Genomic DNA, 24,603 nt, shown 5'->3' with positions numbered 1-24,603 from the left:
GCCATTTCCGATTTCCTGCCCTTGAGACATCTGTTGTCTCCTGGTGTTTGGTGCTAAAAGAGGCAAAATGTCTGGCTCTTAACTGCCACTGAACTCTCCTGGGGACCTCCTCAGTTTCCTCCACAGTACACATTGCCGCTTCCTGATTTACTTCCCTCTATTTTATACAACATGCAGAGATTGCAGAAGGGGTATAGTGTTTCTGTTTTAAATAGAAACCTTCCCACCCACCCCCAGTTGCCCTGTAAAAGGGAGTTGCTCTACCCCAAAATAGTTGTCTTGCACTAAAGCATATATGTGAGCTGCTCAGAGGGTCACACAAATAGTCCTGCCAGCAGTTGTCAAGGCAGGTGCTGCAGCAGCCTGGTACCACAAGTGTTTCCCCCCAGAAATAAGGAAAGAGTAATTTATGTGCCTGCACTCTTTCTAACCACTGTGCCCCCTGAACCTGCCTCCACTGCTCACTCAGCCTACCTGTTGACATAAGTGGGAGTCCTGGGTGTGTACAGGAATGCCAAGGGCAATGATATATTTCCTTCGCTTGCAGGCTAAGTTTAACTGTTTCCTGGCCACATCCACATCTGGATTGCAATTTTCACGATGTGAGAGTTGATAGAGGTGCAGAAATAAGACCTTTGGAAAAGTTGATTTTTCTCATGAGTCAGCCTTTGTCTCATACATGTTGTGTTAGTTATCCCTTCTCATTTGGTGACATGGTGGAAAGTCTTCAGTACCTATATAATGGAGAAACCTCATTTAATTTTACACGTTTATGAGCCTTTTCTTTTTGAAAGTTCAGGGGTTTGAGGTGAAAGAATGAATATGAGTGTGTGTGTTTGTGGGGGATCCTTTAAATAGGAGTGAGAATTAACAAAATTTGAAAATCTAATAGTCTGAAAAAAGAAGTTTTGAGGAAAACTATGTCATATTATTATGCTTTTGGATATAACCAGAAAAAAAAACATATCAAAGTGACTGGGAAAGAGAGCCAAGACAAAACACTTAAGAAGCATGGAAATGGATTTGAAACGTGTACCTCAACAGACTTTGTGTACGAATATGAAACAGATGGTTGTTTTTAAATTGACATACATCTGGTAGGTAACCCATGCATGACTTTGTCATATACAGTAGTACCTTGGTTTACAAACGCATCAGGTTACAAACACTTTGGGTTACAAACTCCGCTAACCCAGAAGTAGTACCTCCGGTTGAGAACTTTGCCCCAGGATGAGAATGGAAATTGCATGCCAGCGGCACGGCAGCAGCGGGAGGCTCCATTAGCGAAAGAGCGCCTCAGTTTAAGAACAGTTTTGGGTTAAGAACGGACCTCTGGAATGAATTAAGTTCATAACCCGAGGTACCACTGTATACAGTAGAGCAGTCAGCATTTTTTGGAGGTGCAGCTCAGAAAATACTAGCATGCTTCATCTTTTCTGGTCATGTTTTAAAATAAAAATAATTGGAAAATCAGAAAAAAAATGAAATAGAAGTTATAACAGGATATGATTAACTAGAAGATGCATTGATCATATTGTTTGGCCATGTTAAATTCTTGGTCTTATCATTTGCTAGTAATATACTAAGGCGTAAACAGTACACAAATCCAGAATGGAGTCGCTCAAACTGTTGGATGGCGTCTTGTACACCCCTTTACAGCATGTCTTTGTTTGAATCTGGCCTTTCCCAGCCTCTCTTTTCCTTGATGCCCAGGTCATTACTCTTTTACGGGATGCATGCACTGGTCTGTCTGATATGACATGGAAAGTACATGCAGCTGTCTTAACTCCCTGCAAGACATGGTAAATGATTGCCAGTTGTTGTTTTTAATTCTTGTATAAGCAGCTGTCAATAATAAGCACGTCCGATATAACATGAATACATCTTCTCTCTCCTTTTTTGGTTTTTCACTCTAGTGTTATCTTGGAAAATGCATTGGACTTAAAATATGAAATTTCATTTTCCTTCAGTTACAAGAATGTAATACCAGTGTTTCTGTCTTTATTCTAGGCTCTAGAAATGGAGAGCCTGGCTATGTGACTGCAGCACTAGGGAATACTTGGAGTCATAGTGTGAATACAAGACTCATCTTGCAGTATCTGGATTCACAGACAAGACAGGTGAGGCACCAGGGGAAGCAATGTTACTCCCACAGTAATGTATATGACAGACACATTCTGCTCAGAGAAGGTACTCTTAAGTTGTAGTTGTCGTATTTTAGTTAGATAACTGAGAGTCCTATAATAAGAAGGAAGGAGGGGCAAAAACATTTTATTTCTTTGCTTCACCTTCCTCCTCTCTACAGGGAATCTATACAGGGGTTGACTTCAGAAAAAAGCTTCCTCTGACCTTAGTTCGGCTATGATCCTGTCGTTGAACTCCCCTTCTTCAGGGATGAGGTCAAGGACTCAAAGCCAGAGGATGAAATTTCACAAGACAAGCCTGTGGTGCTGGTGCCCTTCTGGCCCAATGATATCACATAGAAACCAGAGTACAACCACAGTCTACCTCTCTCCTTTGGAGTAAAAGGAGTGGGCCAGGCCCCTTTAACTGAAGATGCATCCTTCATTGAAGGCAGAGCTTGCAGTTGGAACAGAACTGGTCTGCCTATGTAGTGTATAATCTGCAGTCTAAGGTCGACTGTTGGTAACATCTCTTATCTGCTCATCTATAGTACTCAGACTGAGCCAGGCACAAGGCAGTTTTGCCTTGCCTTGCCACTGTGGCAGTTAAGGCAACTGATGTCAAAGACATAAGAACATTAGAGTAGCCTGCTGGATCAGGTCAGCACCCTGTTCTCAGCCAGCTGCCTGTGGGAAACCAGGGAGCAGAATGTGAGCACAAGAGCATTCTTCTCTGCTGTGGTTTCCAGCTACGGTATACAGAGCCAGTGTGGTGTAGTGGTTAAGAGCGGTGGACTCGTAATCTGGTGAACTGGGTTCGCACCCTACTCCTCCACATGCAGCTGCTGGGTGACCTTGGGCTAGTCACACTTCTCTGATGTCTCTCAGCCCCACCTACCTCACAGAAAGTTTGTTGTGGGGGAGGAAGGGAAAGGAGAATGTTAGCCACTTTGAGACTCCTTCGGGTAGTGATAAAGTGGGATATCAAATCCAAACTCTTCTTCTGCTTCTTCTATTTTGAAGCACTGCTGCCCTCCAACTGTGGAGGCAGAGCTTGGTCATCATGTCTAGTAGCCACTGATGTCAGTTGAGTGTCTCAGAAAATTCCCCATCACCCTGCAATTGTTTTGATGATGGGGGGGGGGGAATCAGCCTGACATTGTTCTCCTATGGTTATTCCTTTTCCCCTGGGCTGGTGCACATGCACTTCTGCTGCCAGGGACTCCAGATGGCTCATTGCCACCATCCAAGCATTTTGAGGTGGGGAGATATAGAGGTCATTCTAACCTCTCACTATTTTTTCATTAGTCTTGATCATTGGTAGGTATTCTATCTTACTTAGCCATGCTTCTTGGTGTGGCCCACACAGAGCCAATACATGGATGTCTTCTTTACTAAAGAGGTAGTTGTATGTATGCCATGGGTAGGAATGTAATATATGCATCTAGATCTGGGAAAGGATCTTCAAACATGTCTGGAAACACGTCTGCTATTTTTTAGAAATAGCTGCGTGTGTTATGTTGCTATTGCAAGATTCTCATGCATCTTAAGACATAAGTATAAACTTGTTTCTCCAGTACTTTCCCATGGCCAGTAGAACTCTCCTCAGCTTGAGAAAAACAATTGAATTACCTACGCTCTTGGATGGGCCACCTTTGGTTTTCAAAAGTATTTCTGCAGTTTATTTTAGTGCCTTATTAGTTTAGAAGGTGAAATTTTGGGCTTGTTACAGCATGTGTAGGCATAGACTACTGTGATTTGAGGACTTTCCTATTGTCCGTGTACTTCTATGTCAAACATCCGTTTTACATTTTAAGAAGTAAATGTTTATATTTCTGTAGGTATTTGTGAATAGGGTTTTATCATCTCCATCTGCAAATGCTGCTTTCTCTTTCCTCTCATAGTAAACAACTCCCAGGAATTAAAACAGACCAAACACCCACTATTTTAATTGACAGATCACACGTTTTTCAAGTGAAATGTTTAAAAACATTTTACTCTGGGGGTGGTTGTTGAGGGGTGTTGTTTTTTTTCAAACAGTGAGACAAGGTGCAAGAACACACTTTTCAGCAAACACCTGGTTTCATTTTCATCTTTTTTCATGTGCGTGGTTGAGCTCTCTGTCACTGAATGCAGTTTTTCAAATGGCTTACAATCTAAACTCTGTTTAAACTCTGCCCAAGCTCTGTTAATGCATGGTCAATTTTTATGCCCCCTTTTGTGACGAATGCTCACTACCAAACTTGCACAATATACTTCACTATTTTGTGATTTAGACCCTTGCTTATAGAAGATTCAGGGGAGCCTTCAGCCTCATGTGGTTTTTGTTCCACATTTAGTGGTTCCTTTTATAGAATGGCTGCTTACTACCTGAGATCCTGTGGAAGGTTAGCATAGGCAAAACAGAGAGCTGGATTAGGTAAATGTGTGAACTGACCTGCAAAGGCTATTTTGGTGTTCATATGTACTTTATGGGGAAAAGCTGGGAAAAGACAAATCTGATACATATACCAAATTGTGGGTGCATGGAGGTTAATAATCATTTGTTTTCATTTGGTTCTTTTGGAATTTATTCTAAAATAATTTTTTTGAGATTAGAGCAAGATGTTTAGTTGTCAGCAAATGTTACAGGAGCTGTCTGATTAGCAGTCTTCTGCTCTCAGTACAATATTGAGATGTGTTATAAGCCCAAGCATAAGATTTCCCTAGCCTACTAATGCCAGACATCACTTCCCCCGTGTTCTTTGTTAGAGACCAGCTGGTTTTACCCTACTCTGATTAGTGCGATATAAATAGCATTCCACCATTCTGACTGTCACACAAACACCAACTTGACTGGTGGTAGCAGCGGATGGCTTATGTTAAAACCTAAAAACGAAGCTACAGTAGTTTTTCAGCAAAGTCTAACTCTGAATATCTTAAAGGTTATACACTGAAAAATTATGTTTTTACGCCTAATGATTCTTCAGCTCTTCTTATATATTTATTCAACTGCAGGAGAGGCACATTCTTTACTCTATAAGTGCTTACAGATGTTTTGACATTTTTCAAAAAAGAAGAAGCCCCCCAACGTCCCAAATGTTAGTGTTGCCATGTGTTAATAATAGTGTTTGATAGTGTTGCAGTGTTACAAATCAAAATAGCTAGGAATGAGAAGGGAGATAGGAGCACTCATTCTAATGTTTTTAAAGAAGTAATGTATTAACAATTTTACTTAAAAGTGCAGGGGGAGGGTAAATAACAACTTAAAAATCCAAGTTCTTTAATGATGACACTTTATTATATATATGAATATTTAGATACTGCTTTTCAGCCTTATATGAGTGTGGGTAATGGAGGGGTAGAGAATATGTTTTTGATTTGAAGAGGTTCTGGAGCCACAGCTGATAAGACATACCTGATGGGTTTGCTGTAATGCAGGGTTGACATATGTCCGGAATTTCCTGGGCATAGCCAGTATTCAGCCCTTGTAAACTGTGTCTGGGTGGAAATCACTTAAATGTCTGGGAAAATCGGGGCGTATGGCAGCGCATGTCAGAAGTGTAGATTTTGGCGATTTTTCATTAAAAATAGTTGAAAAGCTCAATTTTGGTCAAAACAATAAAAAAGCTAAACAATTTATGTGTCTGGATTTTCATTTTTTGAAATATGGCAAGCCCATGTAATGTGTTCCTTTAAAGGGATGCGGGTGGTGCTGTGGTCTAAACCACCAAGCCTCTTGGGCTTGCCAGTCAGAAGGTTGGTGGTTCGAATCCCTGTTATGGGGTGAGCTCCCATTGCTTGGTCCCAGCTCCTGCCAACCTAGCAGTTCGAAATCACGCCAAAAAGTGCAAGTAGATAAATAGGTACTGCTCTGGCAGGAAGGTAAACAGCATTTCCGTGCGCTGCTTTGGTTTCGGTGTTCTGTTGCACCAGAAGCGGCTTAGTCATGCTGGCCACATGACCTGGAAAAACTGTCGGTGGACAAACACCAGCTCCCTCTGCCAGTAAAGCGAGATGAACGCCGCAACCCCAGAGTTGTCTGCAACTGGACTTAACTGTCAGGGTCCTTTATGTAATGTGTTGACCGCAACAATTACAGTGGCATCTCGGGTTACTTACCCTTCAGGTTACATACGCTTCAGGTTACACACTCCACTAACCAAGAAATAGTGCTTCAGGTTTAGAACTTTGCTTCAGGATGAGAACAAAAATCGTGCTCTGGAGGTGCGGCAGCAGCAGGAGGCCCCATTAGCTAAAGTTTCAGGTTAGGTACGGACCTCCGGAATGAATTAAGTACTTAACCTGAGGTACCACTGTATAGACAAGGTGGGCATAAAGAATACGTGAAAGGATAAATTGGGATTCTGAAAATGATCTCAAGTGTTTTGAGTAAGACTGGGATATGATAACTATTAGAACTTATGAGGGGAAATGCCTATTTTCCACATGCTAATATGTGATATGCAGGAAATGAAGACATTGCAAGAAAGGAAATGGAAGTGATAATTGACCAGAGGATCTGAAATGCTCTGGTTAGATTTTAGTAGTATGAGATGAATGCTCCCTTGTGGCCTGAGTATCTCATGTGGATGCTGGTAGATATGTAAACGTTTTCTGGAGAACATTTTGCTCAACCCTATAAAATATATAGGTTTAGAATGGCTAATGTTGTCTGCAGTTACTATGACACTCACCATGTGTGATGATGATACACAATGAGTTCAGTGCTGGTATGAAGTTTAACCAAATGCTAGTCTTTAAAAATATCTGTTTCTTCTCTTTATGCATGATAATGCTGAAATTTGCATACTTATTTCAAGTCATGCATAGTGTTTTTTTTTTTTGCTTTTAATGCAGTAAAGTAGGAATAGACTTGATAAGAAATTGCATATATGTAGAGTTTCTCAAAACTTCAGGTTTTTTAAAAGAAAAACAAAACACTTTCTCCTTTACTTCAGAATGTCTGTTATGAACAGATCAGTAACTTTTGCCAGCAAAACTTTAATTAGAAACTTCAATGCTCCCTTCCTGATCAGTTTACTTTCTACCCTTGTATATTGTTCTTAATTTTGGTTTCCTTTTCCTTTCACTGTGAATTGAAATACTACTGGACATTCAGTTCTAGAAGCAGGCATGGATTTTAATAATTGTGCAACTTTCTGGGGTTTTTTTTCCTCTTTGAAGATTTAATTCCCCAATATTCTATTCAGTTTATTACTCTTCCATCAAAATATACTAATTGCTTGTCCTTAAAAGGAGGGGGCTGGATCTACAAGTAAAAACAGCTTCCCCTGTTACGAGTTTCTTTGCTGCAGCTGTTTCGTAGTTCTTTCTGAAAGAAGTGGGACTTCATTTTCTCTTAATATTTTTGTAGCAGCATGCATAACAGTCAAGCTCTAATAAATAAGATAATTATGTTAATCAGAATACTATTAAATTCCTGATACATTTCAAACAACATGTATTCATTCCTCCTTCCTTTGAGCATAGGAAGTTTCAGGAGAGCTGTCTTTTTCTTGCCAGCCAGCTGCACAAATTCAAACTTGTTTTTCCTTCACTGGTTTACATTCACACTGCCAAACAGGTTTTATTTGGGGGGGAGGGGGGGTTCTTCAGCCACATGTACACACGAGCAGAATGCTGATTTCAGCCCCTATATTTGCAGGTAAGTATGACTTACATTCTTGGCTACAGGAACATCAACTGGCCATCAGCGTTCATTTATCAAACACTTTTCTTTCTTAAGGTACACAAAAGCCTTGGAGGGAAGTTAATTTTGTGCATCTAAGAGGTAACAATATTTAAAAGAGCTATTTTTTGTCTGTGTGAAAATACAAAATATTATCTCTACCCTGGAAACCTAAGCACTATGATTTGTTGCAAAGGACTGACCCAATTCTAGTCCAAATTTGAACACGCTGATTGAACAAGTGGCTTAAAGTGCTGTTGTGCCCCTTCCCAACATCCACAAAGAGACTGTTTGATTATTTCCCAGTTTGAAATTGTTGGGAGTAAGAAATGACAACTATGATGGCCCTTGTGAGCTTCTTATTTCTGTGAGGAACTGGGCTTCACGTGGTCCCAAGGCTTTCTTTCTCTCTCTCTGTCTGTCTGTCTGCCAGCCATGGGAGTCTGACACGGCACATAGTGGCTAGTTAAGGCAGCTAGCTGTGTGGAGGCCCCAGCAGGTCTCTCCCTTCCCCTTTAAGAAAGGCTCACTATCTCAACATTTGAGAAGCACTGGCCTCAGAAATTATTGCATGGAAGAAAGTAAGAAGCTAGGAGACTGACCTAAAGTGCTCAACCATTGCTGCAAATCCATCTGCACAGTATGTTGATTTACGCTGCTGTTGTTTATCAGGACTCAGACCTCCTAATGGACATGTGTGGGATGTATATGTAAAGCAAACACTGTCATGGCACTGCAGGCTAGCTGGATTTATGTCCCACTTCTCTTCAGAAGGGCTTTTATGGAGGAGCAAATGTTTACATTATTTTAGACTTGTCTTTGACTTTAATCCATTACGCCCTCAGATATCAGTGGACAGTTCTGTCTAAGAACTGGATTAGAAACGGCACTAAATAAAATGGAAACGCAATACAATGGCATTATGGTTTTATTCACTTTTCTCAGTTTCCCCACAGAAATCTCTGTGTTAACATAACATGCAGTTTATATTGGTTTGGGACTTGAGTGTTTTGTCCCCAACAGAGTAACCAAAGGTTTTCTATAACTATCCCAGTCTGATACCTGCTAAAAAGATATATTCTAGACTGCCAAGGCCCAATGATGACCTGAGACTTAGCGGTATGGATTCAACTGAACAGTTGCACTAGTGGGAGCCAGTGGGACATGTTATGCTAGCACAACGGGACTTGTCCCTCTGTCCTCTTCCATGCCTCCTGAGCACCCCCACCAATAGACTTTGGGGGACTTTGAGAGACCCACCCACCCCAAACAGCATGTGGGATGAGGAGAGGGAAGAGTGTTCCATCTGGAAAGTAGAAATGTTTACTCTGACAGAACAATCAAAATAGAACAATGTTGAATTCCACCTATTAGGTGGTATGCAACTAAGCTTTTATTCAGAGTACAGTGGTACCTCGGTACCTTAATTCGTTCTGGAGGTCTGGTTCTTAACCTGAAACTGTTCTTAACCTGAAGCACCACTTTAGTTAATGGGGCCTGCTGCTGCTGCACCGCCACTGCACGATTTCTATTCTCATCCTGAAGTTCTTAACCCAAGGTAATATTTCTGGGTTTGCGGAGTCTGTAACCTGAAGCGTATGTAACCTGAGGTACCACTGTAGTCCTATTGAAATTAATGTACATAGTCAGGTTCATTAATTTCAATAGGTAAAACTTAGTTGAGCCACCAAGGGACAGTACTATGCTCAGTAACCAAGCAGAAGGCCTTCTCGGTAGTGGCGCCCACACTGTGGAACGCCCTCCCATCAGATGTCAAGGAAATAAACAACTATCTGACTTTTAGAAGGCAGCCCAGTTCAGGGAAGTTTGTAATGTTTGATGTTATATTGTGCTTTTAATTCTGTTGGCAGCCACCCAGAGTGGCTGGGGAAACCCAGCCAGATGGGCGGGGTATAAATAATAAATTGTTGTTGTTGTTGTTAACTCAGTTCAAGGCAAAAGGCGATTTTTCTAAAAACAGATGGTTTCAAATCCGTTACATTAACAAAGGAATATCGGAAGCTGCCATATACTGAATCAGACCATTGTCTATGCTGCCTGGCAGCAGCTCTCTAAGATTTGAGATGGGTATCTCACAGCCCTATCTGGAGAGATGCTAGGAATTGGAACTTGGACCTCCTGCACACAAATCTCTACAACTCAGGTACAGTGCTTTATCCAAATAGTCTGGATGCAGAAACACCAAACTGCTGCTTTGCTTATTTAAAATATTAGCAGCTTTTTATGGATGATAAATTCCTGATCTGTCCAGCAACACAAATATAGAACAAAAGAGAATGTGAACAGGGGATAAATTATTCCACATATCCTGAGTTTTTGATGTAGTCTGTGAAAATTTTAATTCTTTTCCATGTTGACACATAAGGATAATTCCAGGTTTCTGGCTTATTGTAGTTTACCATCATGAATGAGGAACATGCTGCTGCATGCGGCCCCATTGCTCCTGTTCTACTCCCTTGTTATGAGTGGGATAAACAAGCTAATAAGCCTTGACTTCCTATTACACATAAATCCAGGTCCCCCTGAGTTGTTGGTCCCTAACTAGGTATGATTTGTAAGCCAGCAGCAATGCAGCTGATACATCAATGCAATATTCCCATTTCCTACAAAGAGAACTATATTGCTTGAGAGCAGGAACAGGTGATTATTAAATTATTGCTTTCTGTAGCTCAGTGCTATGCTTGTCATCAGTACTTACTTTACAACCCACATATACAAGGGGGCAACTTCCAAATGTTCTTCCAGCCATATTGTTTTTGGGCCAAGGAATGTCTAATTTAGTTTTGCTGTGTGCTTCTGGAAACTCAGGGTGAATTTGTACATCAGGCCCCAGTTCAACTCTTTATTTTATTATTGTTTAGAGTGACCTGAAACATGTTCCACATTCAGGGCTTTTAATGTGTGTTCTCTACTATTTCTTTAGCTTTTCACCTTGGACTTACTCTTTTTTTTTCTGGGGCGTGTGTCAATATGGAATAGGGGTAGTGGAGTTTTTGTTTTATCCTAAAATGATTTTGTAGACAGTGCTGTGGGTGAAAATATTTAAGATGTGATGTAGGATAATCTCTTTGTTTCTTGGCTGGAGTCTAGGACTTGCTAAGTTGCATTTTGTGTTGTTGTATAAGTTAGGAGTTGAGAGAGATAAAGAGAAGGTTTGACTACTGCCCTTCGTGAAAGAGTGATGTGAGGGACACTGGCATGATTTCTTTTATGCTTATCAGCATGGCTGTCAATCTGTCATCACATGAAAAAAAACCCAACACTTCCAGCTTGTGAGAAAGAACTACAGAATAGCTTGCTGGTTATTATGAACTACGGTCTCAGATGTTGACTTCCTTACATATATATTATTGTTCAGTAGAAATACTGCATGTATGCATAGACTCATCAAGATAAGAAGAAAGAAACACAGAGAATATATATCCATGACTGTTGTCTCTTATGATACCTAAGTGCAAACAAAATGTATGTATATATGTTCCCGGCTGCCGCTGGAAGTCCCCAAATCTGAGGACTTTCAAAGTGTGCAGAGGGAAAAGTTTTATATGGCTTATACTATGGACATTTTTATCTTTAGTAATAACATAAGAGAACGTCCTTCCTTAAAAGGGGATTTAATGGATAGATGAATGTATTTTATCTTGGTGTGAATCACCTAATCTGCATTATTGATCAGGAAATGTGGCTGCTGCATCTTATCCTTTAGTTTATCTCATTCCAAACAAGTGGTCTAATAAATTTATATTACAGTAGTGCACTATTTGTTTATTTTGTTGAAAGAATTAAACTTCCCTTCATCCAAATGTATCCCAGATCACTGTAGAATAACAATAAACAGTTGGGGCAGAGTCAACTAAATAGGTGTGCTAGGAGAAGCCAGCACGAAGGAGTCCCCCTAGCGCAATTTTTTTCTTTCCCCCATTCTCCTACTCCCACCCCACTCCGCAAATTGGCTTGGAGTGGGGGTTGAGGGAACCTCTAGAACAGCATTCTGGGTCGGGGGAGAGCATTCCATCTGGCAAACAGAAATGTTTTGTAATGATGGAATGATCATATTAGTGCAACATTCAATTCTACACAGTATAAATAACAACAGAAATAATAGTGAATTTTACTTGGAAGATTAAGAAGTTACCGTATTTTTTGCCCCATAAGACGCACCGGCCCATAAGACGCACCTAGATTTTAGGGGGGGAAATAAAGGGAAAAAATTTTATTTCCCCCCCAGGTGCGCTGCGCTACACCAGGAGCTTGGGGCGTGCGGAGCTCAGCGCGCCCCAAGCTTCTGCGTGCCGGCAAGGTCTCCGCTAGCGTGGGAGAGCCGGGCGCCTCTCCCAGGGCTAGCGGACCCCTGCGCTAATCCAGAAGCTTGGGGCGTGCTGAGGTCAGCGCGCCCCAAGCTTCTGCATGCCGGCAAGCAGTCCGCTGCCGCCCCTAGCCTTGCGCATCCGGCGGGACCTCCTGCCGGGTGTGGGAGGCTTGGGGAGGCAGCGGACTGCTTGCCGGCATGCAGAAGCTTGGGGCGCGCTGACCTCAGCACGCCCCAAGCTTCTAGGTGCGCGCAAGCAGTCCGCTGCCGCCCCAAGCCTCGCGCACCCGGTGGGACCTCCTGCCGGGTGCGCGAGGCTTGCAGACACTCGCACGAAGCAGGGGGAGCCCTCCAGAGGGCTCCCAGTGTTTCGGGCGACAGGCTGCCGCCCCAAGCCTCGCGCACCCGGTGGGACCTCCTGCCGGGCGCGCGAGGCTTGCAGACATTCGCCCCATAAGACGCACCCCGATTTCCCCTTCATTTTTGGAGGGGGAAAAGTGCGTCTTATGGGGCGAAAAATACGGTAATACTGGGAAAGGACTTTCTCAACAATATGCATGATGCAAATACCTTTCATGCAATCTATATTTTCTGAATGTATTAAACTGAGATGGGGGCAAATCAAGCAAGGCAAGGAAATGTAGTCATGGATTGCTGGAGAAGGGACTTCAGTGACTTATGTTTTTCATGTTGCTGCTGTTTATTTTGATCCCTGCCTCCTGAAGTGTGCTTGTGTGGGATGTATGCTCAACACAAATGCTGCCTGTGTACTGTCTTCACTAATTGGTTTGGATTTATGACCCACTTCTCATAAAGTGCCCCAAGCAGCCATTGCTGCTGTTCTATAAAATAGCAGAGAGGAAATCCCTTTCTAAACAGCTTCCGTTGGACAGGATTTTCTTGTGGGGTAGGTATGATGCATTTAGACTGCTCTATAAAGAGTTTTATTGAATTATGACCCATTAACCTGGTTTTAATTAAAAATCTCTCTTCAAACATACTGAGCTTTGGAGATCAAAATTTTCCACTGCAGCACACACCAATAAGTGTGTGATTTGGTTGTTTGGGGACAAATTCTAACATGGCATTCATGGATGAACAGTGAACAGGAACAGGAACACAAACTACAGTCATGCCATTTATGGCTGCAAATATATGCCTCAGTCTTGGGGCTGTGTGAATTTGGCTCTGTAAGCCCCATTGAGAACCACCACAGACTCCTTTCCACAGGTTGAAAACTGGACAAATCCATTTGCCTTTAGCTGATTTCTTCTTGCATCGCTGGAGTTAATTGCTCATTCTTTCAGCTGCTTAGTCAAAGTTCCTTAATCCCTGTTGATGAGGCTGCTGGAGGAGAATTGTCGAAGCCCCCTCTTGCCTTCTTTTTTTGTACAATAACCTTGAATAGATCAGGTGGAGGCTGCAATATGTCTACTAGTTTTCTTTTCTTATTGCACCTTCTTTGCTTGAGACAAATACCAGGCATTGACTTCAAAAGCAACAGTAAGGTATTCCAAGGTCCCCAAGAAGAAGCCAGCCTTCAGGATCTTTTCTCTAAATCTGATGAACTATTTCATAGATTTGTGGATATTTAGTTGAATTGATTGTTTTAATGTGTTTAGTTGGGAAGAAGGGCAGTATCTAAATTCAATACATAGTTTTATTAGTTTTATTATTTATATGTATGGTGGTGATGGTGCCCTTTTTTGTTTCATACTATTTAGCTGCCCTGGCAACATAAGCTCATGTTGAAGGTGTGGGACCTAAATCCTATAAAGAAGCAAATATTTTTCTGGAGATATCAATATTTGTGCATTGGTTTTGACTCTTATGGTCTTGACTCTCTTTCATCAACCTGTTCTAGATGAATCTTTAGTATCTTTCTTAGTCACATCAAGTCACATTGCTTGCCTGATCCGTTCTACATATCTCTGCTTTGGTTCACAGATTTGTGCAAAGGTTGCAAATAACCAAGAATGGAAATTGCAACATGTGAGTGTAAACAGAGCTGTATTCTGTAACATACCAGGAAAACCATGCACAGGGCTATGCAGATGGGAATTGGGGTCCTATATTACTATTATTGATGTCTTTTGGCAATATTTGGCATCTATATAGAAAAAAGACTTGTCCCTATAAGAGAAATTTGAAAACTAATGTACCGGTAATATTTCATTATAGTTCAGTTCCTTAAGTCCACCAGCTTCAGTGGATCTACTCTGAGTATGACTTAGTTGAACATAACTCTTTTTAAAAAATAGAGCTTTATGAATGGTGGTTCTTCTAATGCTTTTAAATTGTATCAGTATTGTGTATTGTTTGAATACCGCTGCGTTTCTTTTGAAGCAGATTTGAAATGTATTAAACTAAAGTTTCCAATTCTTGGTTATGGCAACCAAATGCAAAACATCTGGAAAATGTTTGTGCTTGGGCTTTGTTGTACAGTGGTGCCCCGCAAGACGAATGCCTCGCAAGACGGAAAACCCGCTAGACGAAAGGGTTTTCCGTTTTTGAGCTGCTTCACAAGACGATTTTCCCTATGGGCTTGCTTTGCAAGACAAAAACGTCTTGCGAGTGTGCCAATTTTTTTCTGCTCCCCCCCCCTTTTCTAAGCCGCTAAGCCGCTAATAGCCTTTTAACCGCTAATCCGCTAAGCCTTTAATAGCCGCTAAACGGCTAATAGTGCTAAGCCGCTAATAGGGTTGCTTCGCAAGACGAAAAAACCGCTAGACGAAGAGACTCGCGGAACAGATTAATTTCGTCTTGCGAGGCACCACTGTACCTCCATCAGGATTTCTCCAAATGTAGAACTGCTGAGTGTTCTTCTGTGTGTACATAGTGATCACTTTTAGTGCACATACGGTGTATCAACTCTTAGATGGTCTGATTCTAAGGAATCCAAGAGGGAAGGTGATTGTATGTGAGGTATATAAGAACTATTTTCCTATCCAGCTGCAACTTAAAAACAGTCCTTAAGGGGTAGTGGTACATAGAGCTTATTATAGGTGTCAAGGTTATGATAATAGGGATGAACGGCCGTTGCTAAGTTTGAAGCAACCTGACAATCCAGGTGCATTGATGGATCCAAGAATACCTTAAGGCTGTATCCTTCAGTGAACAGAAACCAAGGTCTTATAAATGACAGGTGTTCACACTTCCAGCCAGTCGCATACCTTGCTAACCTTTGTTGTAGTCAAAAATTGCATAGGTTCAGCATAAATCAGCTCCCTAGATTAAGTCCTCAATTTTTCAATGTGTATTAATATATAAAAACATAGTAAAACATCAAACGTTAAAAACTTATTGAAACAAGGCTTCCTTCAAATGTCAAATGGACCAATGGCCATAGGCAAAGTGATCAAAAACCCCTGTTTGCCATGCTGGAGTTGGTTTGGATGGAATGGAGGTATGCCTCTGCTCAGCCCTGCCAGCCTCCAGTGTCAAGAAGTGCCTTAGTGTTCCCACCCAAATGGCAGGTGGGCAGAATCTGCCATTGATGGCATCCCTTCTGCAGGTAGTCAGCAAATCCCTCAAAACAGGGTGCAGAAGGAGAGGGCCAGCACTTTGGGTAAGAAATGTTTGAAGAGACTAGCCACATAACATTCCAACAAACCACTCCAGATCCTCAGTGTGGTGTAGTGGTTAAGAGCGATAGACTCGTAATCTGGTGAACTGGGTTCACGTCTCCGCTCCTCCACATGCAGCTGCTGGGTGACCTTGGGCTAGTACACTTCTTTGAAGTCTCTCAGCCCCACTCACCTCACAGAGTGTTTGTTGTGGGGGAGGAGGGGAAAGGAGAATGTTAGCCGCTTTGAGATTCTTTCGGGTAGTGATAAAGCGGGATATCAAATCCAAACTCTTCTTCTCAAATTGGATTATTATCCTTCCATGATGGGAAAGGCTGAGCTGTCAAAAAAATAAGGAATTGTTGGTTTTCTTATTTACAGCAGCAAGACTAACAATAGCAAAGTGTTGGAAATCTGTGGCTCATTGAATGTATAAACACTCTACAAATATGGGGGTGGGGAAATAAGCGCGGGGGGCATGCACACGTTGGTGTGTATATGTGTGGTGGGGATTGTATTTGTCATTTGTGTATGCTGTAAAAAATAAATATTTAAAGAAAATATCATGAAAGCTTGACACAGAGTTTTGAAACTTGCCCAGAACAATAGCTAGGCAGCCTCACCACTGCTACAGGGACCATCTTGACACAGAGTCAGGATGCCTGCACTTCTGCAATGAAGTGACCAGTACAGTAGCAGAATTCCTAGAGCATTGTATACTTCCAAGTGAGGTTAAGCATTCTATATTAAATCTGCCTGGTGATTTATCTTTTAAAGGCAAAAATGTTTATATAGAAAGTTTGTTGGGTATGGCTTGGGTTTAGTGATGTTAAACAGTACCCAAGGCTGCCCTATTTGGGCACATATTTAATTGCTAGGAACATGAATACTGCATTTAGGTGAATATTGTTACCTATACCCTGTTCTCGGAGAATCTGGTGGAAGGCCACACACTTTGCATGCAAAGGGTTCCAGATTCAACCCTTGACATCCCCAGGGATATCTGTCTGAAACCTCAAGGAGTTTCTGCCAGTCCTTGTAGACAATACTGAGCTAGATGGACCAATGGCTTGAATCTGTATATATAAGACATCTTCCTTCCTATGATCGTAATAAGAACTAGCAGTTGAATGGTTGAATTCCAAGTTCAATATTTTCCCTTTTGCTCTGCTTTGGTACTGGCACAGCAGATTAAACCCCTGCATGGTACAGAAGATGTGAGCAAACAGGGGAAAGTAAAGTTTCTTGAATTGATGCAAAAGCCAATGGAGTTGTTTTCCTCACTGGCTCTTTTCCTGTTTTCTTGAAGCAGCTGAAAAAACAATGTTTCTCCATCTACAATAAGAAGGGATATTCTGGCATAAGGATTGCCTGTCCCAGACATTTGGCACAATCGGAGGAAAGATTTGTTTTGCTTAGCGGTGGTTTTATTAGTTCATGAATCTAATTGAACATTCTAAGATAATCACATCCCTTGTTGAATGACATTGCTGATTCGGTGCATTTCTTCTCACTTTTCAGCTATGCTCTGCCATGCAAATGTAGTTACAAACTGGATAATTAGAGAGTTGGGCTTAAAAGTAAAGAGTAACTAACAGAACAAAGTTCTATGCACCACTTTGGGAAAGGGACTTATGAATGTTCTTAATAATAATAATAATGTTAGTTGTGGTTTTAAAATCTCATAGCAGATTAAAAATTCTAATAGTATTCAGAACTGGGTAGTTAATTTTGTGAAATTTAAGGATAAGGTTTTGTTCTTTTTGATCTCTACAGTCATACATATGGGTTCTAAGCACAGGGCAACTTTTTGAACCATTGCCATAACTCTTGAAAAAAACTTTGCAGGATAGTTTGCCATAGGGACCAAGCTCTCCTGCTCAAAGAGATGGGGTTTCACCCTCCCATTCACTTCATTTATGACTAATGCAGCACAAGGAACACTGCTTGGAACGTTCTCCTTGCTAAAGCAAAAAGAACTGTGCCTGTGTTTCTTTTATATATCACTCTTGCTCTTGTTTCCTTTCCACTCACTATTCTTTTTTCTTTTATGTTTTTCTTTTATTTTCTGTTCTGCATTCTCTTCTCACCTGCCTGGGCATCATTTAAGGATTGTCAGGACTAAAGTTCCCCATATCATCCCAAGGCAGTTGGCAGGGAGCACTATGAAATGGAGATGGTTGGTGTTTCTGCCATATGCCATATCTGAATACTTCAATAGCATAACATAATATTGTGGTTGAGTCTATTGATGTGTTGTTCCACTGAGGAGCCATGCAAGACAAAGGGGCTTTTTATTATGTTTGTTTCAATAATGCCATGTGTCTGCTGTTTGAAATTTGTGTCTTATACAGATTGTTCTTTATTTTATTCCAATTTTTACCAGTAAGTAAAGAACGGAACTTCCCCTTACAATTTTGCTGCTTGAAGCCTCATGAGCAGAGTACATGGCAACCCCAGTGACTTGGGGTGAAGATTATTGCATCATTCAATGAGGTTAAATGCAGGAAAGGGAATTCTGGGGGTTGCATCATGGCTACAAGTGACATGCTCCTTCCTTCTCCAGCAGCTTTTCTTTGCATGAAGAACAATAACTTATGCTGAGGAAGGGAAAGTGCTTGCATTGCAGATTTCCACCGTGCAACAGGTCACCAAGTTTATATCACATCCTGAGATGGCTTTGCTAGCATAACATTACTCAAAGCAAAACATTGACAATGGTTACTAAACCTGCATTTTTGCTCTGTTTGTCTTGTACCCTCATACCTCAGTAGCTAGGGAAGATACATGTAGGCCAACAGATGTTATAAATAAGCAAGAATAAGAGGTTGTTTGTAAGGATCTCTACAGATGTACTTCTAAGCGGTGCCCAGCACATTTTCTTCTATTGTAGAATGATCCTTCACATTGCAGACAACAAGCAATCTTACTAGGAATTAAAATGCTGACCCCAGTTGTTTGTCTGCACACCCACCCACACACCCACACCCCAAGTCTTCAGGTAGACTGTGTTTTATTTTTGTAAAGTTTATAATGAATTGAATTCATTATTCATCTCTGCTTTAAAAAAGGGAAAGTCAGTTTTAAAAGAGCTTTAGTGTTGCGCTAGGTGTCATTATAAACTATGTGAATCAGCACTAAGAATTCTGTTGAAAGTGGGCAAAAATGGAGCTCAATCTTGGACAGGAATTGTGTCTTTATACAGTGCACTGAGAACTCTTTTGCAATGGTTCAGCTACTTACTGTACATCTGTGTGACTCTAAAATGGTCTGATACAGAGCAAAGGATGAAGTGCCCTCCTCTTTGATGGCTTTTTAATTAGAACAATTAATCCAACACTATTATTATTTATTAAATATGGATACTGCCCTATACCTGCAGGTCTCAGGGCAGTTCACATGATAAAATCACAATATAATCCACAAAATACATAATCAATATAAAAACAAGAACAACCCAATAACCACCCCCCATCATGCCATCTGTGCTGATCTCTTTGCCTTTTGTTTTGCCACTTAATGAGGATATGTCCATTTGTTATCATCAGTATAAGACAGAGCTGAGCTTGTTAGATTTATATAGAGCACAATTATGAGATCCTTTATTTTCAAGTTCAAGTTCAAGTTTACAAAGGATTTTTTTTTTGTTATGTTCCACTGGGCTTTAACTGTTCATCTTCTGGAGCAGGCTGTCTGTTGACTAATTCCATGTAGAGTCACTAACCAAATAAAAAAGTGAGAAAGTAGCTAACCTTTCGGGATTTCTTTAGTGCTCACCCCTGCCCATCCAGTATATAAACGGTATAACATCAGTTGTCCAATGGCCCTAAAATGCACATGAAAAAATACCATTATGAAGATTTCTTCCTTCCTTAGTACTTCCTTTTGTAGCAGCTTGCCCATATGGTACTTGTCACTGCATAAAACTCTACGGAAGGAGTTTCAGAACAGCTGAACACCTTCACTTTCACTTTAGGGTCAAGGGACCTTTTGGTTTGTGGACTGCAACTTCCAAAAACAAGCCACTGCTTGGCATAGTAGTGATAAAGATACGTTTCTCACATCTGAACTGTGTTATTTAATGGACAACAAGAAATGGCAGATTTTATCATAACTCAAAGTAGAGCAGGGTTATAAGGTATATTGCTGGAGAACTTTAATTGTGGAACAGAAGAGTGGCCCTGACAGTGCTGTTCACAGGCCGTTTGGGTATTTTTGAAATGTCTCTGTCCATGCATACTTAAAAATGAAGAAAGTAGTAAAGTCTGGTGTATTTTCCGGGCATTGGTGAAATGGGTATGACATCACTTTAATTGAAACGGAGCTCTGAAAAGAACCAGAATGTGCTTTGGATCAGCAGCCTTGTTAAATGGTGCCCTTAGGGCTACAAAGTTGGAAATGCCGCTGTGAAAACCACAGACTGGGAAATTGCTTTCCAGTTCCTTTCCCTTTTTTTCCTGAGGCAGAAATGAGTGAGGAAATCTGCTTCAGATTTGGGCTGCAGACATGTTTTTGCAGGAATGGCAGCAGCAAGTCACATGAACTACCAGTAACCATTCCGTGTGCAAATCATAATATAGGGGGCTGGTTGTATGGGCTTGGGTTGACCTGAAAAATTGAATATTTTATAGCAAGTACTCTTAAGAAACCAAGGCCATCATGGGTACAAGGGTTGACTTAGCTCCTTTCTTAATGTGCAAATTTCTATGTGGGGTCTCATTGTTCTGCCATAGTCCATCTTCTCTCCTTCTGTGCTGGAACACACAGATGTTTGGAGCATTTCTTGTTGTCTGTTGAAACATATACAACAGAGTGGAAGGGCATATTCAAATGGTGTGGTATTTTGGAAAATATGACTTAAATGTGAATAAAAATATGAATATTTTGAATCTAAAGGGCTAAAGGCACATTTTTTGCAAATAAAAGTGGTATACGTCTGTAGTATTTGCAGAGCTGCTGTTACAAAATAGCCTAGACTTTTGATGGTTGCTGTTGTTAAGCTTTCTCTGTGAACTGGAATTGCAATCAGTAGCAGCATAAAATAGGATTCTTTGTTGGTTTTTGTCTTTGTTTCTGCAGCTTCTGGTTGCAAAGTCCCCGATTGCGCCATTCACATCTTTCCTGTACAGAATTGAAAATTCAGGGTTCGTTCTCCAAGGTAAGACTATGAGTCAGTTTTGCATACTGAAATGCCAGAAGTCTTACATTTGTTCTTGCATCACCTGCACATCAAGTACATTTTCTATTGAGAGACTTTTTCTCTTCAGCTAGGCAGAAATAAACAATATGGCATCTTCTTGGCATAATATTTTGACCAGATCATTATATTTGTTCCTGATCATTATACTTATATATGTTTGAATAAATGTGGAATGTTCCTCTAATGGTCTTGCCTTGTATATGTGGTAACAGCCTGCCAATATTGCTACACCTATTGTTATTGCAGTCAGTTATTGCAGGAAACCAACCAAGAGGCTGCATGTTAATCTTCAGTGGTGTGGTTCAGAAGGTTATATAGGTTTTATATTGGGCTTAGTCAACTCCCATTGGTTTCAGTGGGTCTACTCTAAGTACTACTAAATCCAACCTGTTGTGTTAACAAAAAATGATGATGGGGGGGCAGTCCAAAATCTATCCCTGATGCCACTGCACATAGAGGTTAATGGGAGAAAAGTAACTTCCAGACAGGGCCATATTAGGGTTCTTTGAGCCAGCTAAGAAGATTGCGAGAAGCGGCATAAAAGGGAAAACTTTCCCCCACCCCCACCCCTAAAAGGAAGCTTCTTGAAAGGTGTCAGGTAAAAAGGATGATATCTACGCTGGTGGCAGAAGAACATTTTTGTGCTAATGAATGGGCTGTATTCCACGGTCTGACAGCAGAGGCAACATTTCCATTCATTCATTATTGTGTATTATTGTGTGAGGCAGTCAGTGTCAGGAGGAGAACACATTCAAAGTATGTGACAAGGGAACAAGTGGATGAGTGTGGGAACTAGTGAAGAACAACAGCTGTCTGAAAAATGAAGCTTAAGGGGAGAGGGGAGGGGAGATCCCAGCACAGCTCTGTTAACCAGGAGGCCACAAACAAACCAATACTAGAAAACATACCTGAATCCTCTTTAATTGTGGGTGACAGGAAGGAGGCACACACAAAACATAGTAAAGAAATTTGATTTAGTGGCTCTGCAGGCAATTCCTCTTGCCATCCCTAGGGGATTTGGAGGTGGGGATAGAGTTAAAACTGCAAGTTGCTTTCTCTCCCTTTTGTTCCTTGGGCCTGGTGGTTAATAAAAAACGGCAGGAGAGGATGGCTAGTTAGAGATTTCACTGGCTGCTATTTGATGCAGTTTAAGGAGCTACTCTGCTATTGTTTGTAGTTAAAATGGAAAGCGGAACTGTTCTCCATTTGCAAAAGTCTCCAGCGTCCTAGGGAAAAGAAGGCTGAGAGTAAAAAAGCTATTAACATGGTAATGCTGCCTCATTCGGAGGAGTGCATCAAAATCCCCTTTGTTGATGTAAATTGCTGCTCTATTGCCTGGTCTCTTTCGATCTCATGGTCTCGGTACAAGTACTGAAAATTGTTTGGTGAGACTTGGGTGGAGGGGAAACTGCACCTCTTATATCATTTTAGGAGATCGCCAAGCTGCCCAAGAGCACTGCAGTGGGAGACTTCTGTGCCTTTGTAAACTTGAAGTGCTCAGTGGTGAAAAGAATCCAATTATTCAGTGGCTCTTTTATTGCCGCTTTCACTCTTGAGAAATGCTGCTCAACAATTTGAAGACAAGGATGGCTGGTCAAAGGGCTGAGTTAGATTTTGAACTACGTTTCAAGTATATTGTGAGAACAAGGGAAAAGATAAGTAAGCCCTAGTGAGTCTTACTCAAAGTCTCTGATGCTTGAGAATCCTGGGTTTGAAATTCTAATTTTGTAAGTATTGTTATTTATATAAAGGGACGAATCAAAAGCCTGGATTTGCACATTGCTGATTATATCCTCAAATGTGGATCTAAATGTGTCACCTAAAATCTGCAGTAGTACACAAATTCTGGTTTAAACCACATCTTTAAGATCCAGAAAATACTTTAAAATACTAATAGAGTTTCATATTTATATTCCTCTCCCGTGACTCCAGTGTAATGAGGCCAGATGTTCAGGTTTAAAAGTTATTTTTCTGTCAGAGCCGCAAGCCGTGCCCTTTAAGACTGAGTAATCTCTTTGAAATCTAGTTCTAGTTCATATGTACATTTTTCAGCAGTCCTGTTCATTCACCAGTCAGTTGCTTGTTTTGTTGGTGGTGTATGAGTAAGGAGTAGTTCACTTTCACCCCCAGTTACTATATCCTGCCGGTAGAGGAAAAGGAAAGAGATGTGTTTGTGTCAGGAAAGGAAATAGCCATGAGTCAGACAAACAGCTTGTAATAGGTGAAATTGAGAGTACGGAAGTTACTTTCATATAAACACCTTTGTATCTTCATTTACTAGTAGAGTTATTGTTGAAGCAGACTGATTTTCATACCAGTTGTTGAAAATGGTGACATTTGTGAAAGCATGTACCAGTTCAGATATCAATGAAAATAGAACTGAACTCAGGGAGTAGTAGATTTCTTGGGGCACTTGATTGTTATACTAACTTCCAGAGAGAGGATTGTTATTTTATTTTACTTACCAGTGATCTAAAATGTATGCATCTGTGCTGTGTTACTTTTTAAACTTTCTTCCTTCAAAGGATATTCTACATTGATGTCTACATGTTTCAAAAGATTGAGGGCATTAGGCACGCACATCATGCTGGATGCCGGCCAGGAGTCCTGCGGCCTCACTTTTGGCCCCTGGAAACTGAGCGCCTGCTCAGAACATAATCGGTGCACATTCCCTTACAGTTGCACACTGCAAGGGAAGATCTATAGTGCTGGACAAGCTGTTTTTCAGGGAGGTTTATCTGCCCATTACTGAGCTTCTAATTGACAGGCTGCTGGCAGGCTTCTAAGGAACCCCGGAGTTCCCCACAATACAGATTGGAAACCCTTGCATCAGTGTGTGGAGAAATGAGGCATCTTCTGCATTTCAGTCTGACCATTTTTTGTGAAGTGCTCTTTATGCTAAGGGTGTTATTCAGCAGTATTATTTTTATATTATTATCCTAAGAGTACTGTAGAGTTCAGTAAACCTTTTAGACTTAGGAGCCCTCTTTAATGCCATTGTACAACGTGGGGCCTGTTTTTAATTTGTGACTAGATTTGTCTGCCCATTTTCTGTCCCTTAATTTTGTCTTTTGCCTTTTCTCACGTTCACTTTTTCATCATTTATTCTTCCCTATCTCTTCATCTCTCACTTTTTCCATCTCTCATTAACAAAATGTAAATAGTGCTGATGGTGGTAGTATGACCCTTTATGAAATGGTTTTCTCCCAGGTGTTCCAAAGTATCCTTTCTTGCCGGGGTACATGGCAGTTGCAATTCTCTATTCCTCCCTATCCAGTGCATAGGGCTAGGAAGCATGGGAAATAAAAATTCCCATGCACCCTGATAAGAGATGATGTTTTGGGGTATACGTACTTATTTGTGTCCAAGCCTTAAGGATAAAGTCTGCAAGGCTTCTCTTGTCACCAGTGAGCCCTCCCCGCTACTAGTCCTCCCCCCACTTGCAAGGGTGAGCTTGTCAGCAGGAAGGACTGGTGGTAAAATTCCCATGTCTTAAAAAAAGTCATTGGATAAAGCTTGGAAAGACTACAGCTTTTTTCTAAAAATCCTCCTAGGAAGTTCAAAAAGCACAATGAAATCTGAACTAATTGCAACATTAACCCACCATACTAGTAACAGAGAAAGGGATGCAGATAGGATTGTATAAGAAGTTGCCGTTTCTGGGGTCTCTCTGAACCAGAGGAGAGTGTTAGCCAACATCTGAACTGCAGCAC

General features: G+C 41.1%; 1 protein-coding gene across 15 annotated transcripts in view; it reads left to right on the top strand.

The window, feature by feature from the left end:
• Positions 1-24,603, top strand: part of RAD51B (RAD51 paralog B) — a 297,374-nt gene that overhangs the window by 158,271 nt on the left and 114,500 nt on the right. For 13 of the 15 annotated variants that reach the window (XR_014516114.1, XM_083461035.1, XM_083461034.1 and 10 more), the window contains exons 9-10: positions 2,011-2,120; positions 20,770-20,848. Coding sequence is in view for 14 of the 15 variants with exons in the window: in XM_083461035.1 (XP_083317161.1) it covers positions 2,011-2,120; positions 20,770-20,848 (189 nt within the window). In the remaining variant the exon portion in view is untranslated. The remainder of the gene's footprint in view (positions 1-2,010; positions 2,121-20,769; positions 20,849-24,603) is intronic. The other 2 variants (XM_083461025.1, XM_083461031.1) reach the window with 2 other exon arrangements.

Source organism: Podarcis liolepis, assembly GCF_965112155.1.
Source record: "Podarcis liolepis genome assembly, chromosome: 1".
In the NCBI taxonomy this organism is placed as follows: Eukaryota; Metazoa; Chordata; class Lepidosauria; order Squamata; family Lacertidae; genus Podarcis; species Podarcis liolepis.
The sequence above is the reverse complement of the archived record's forward strand: the minus strand, read 5'-3'. Positions and strand labels throughout refer to the sequence as shown.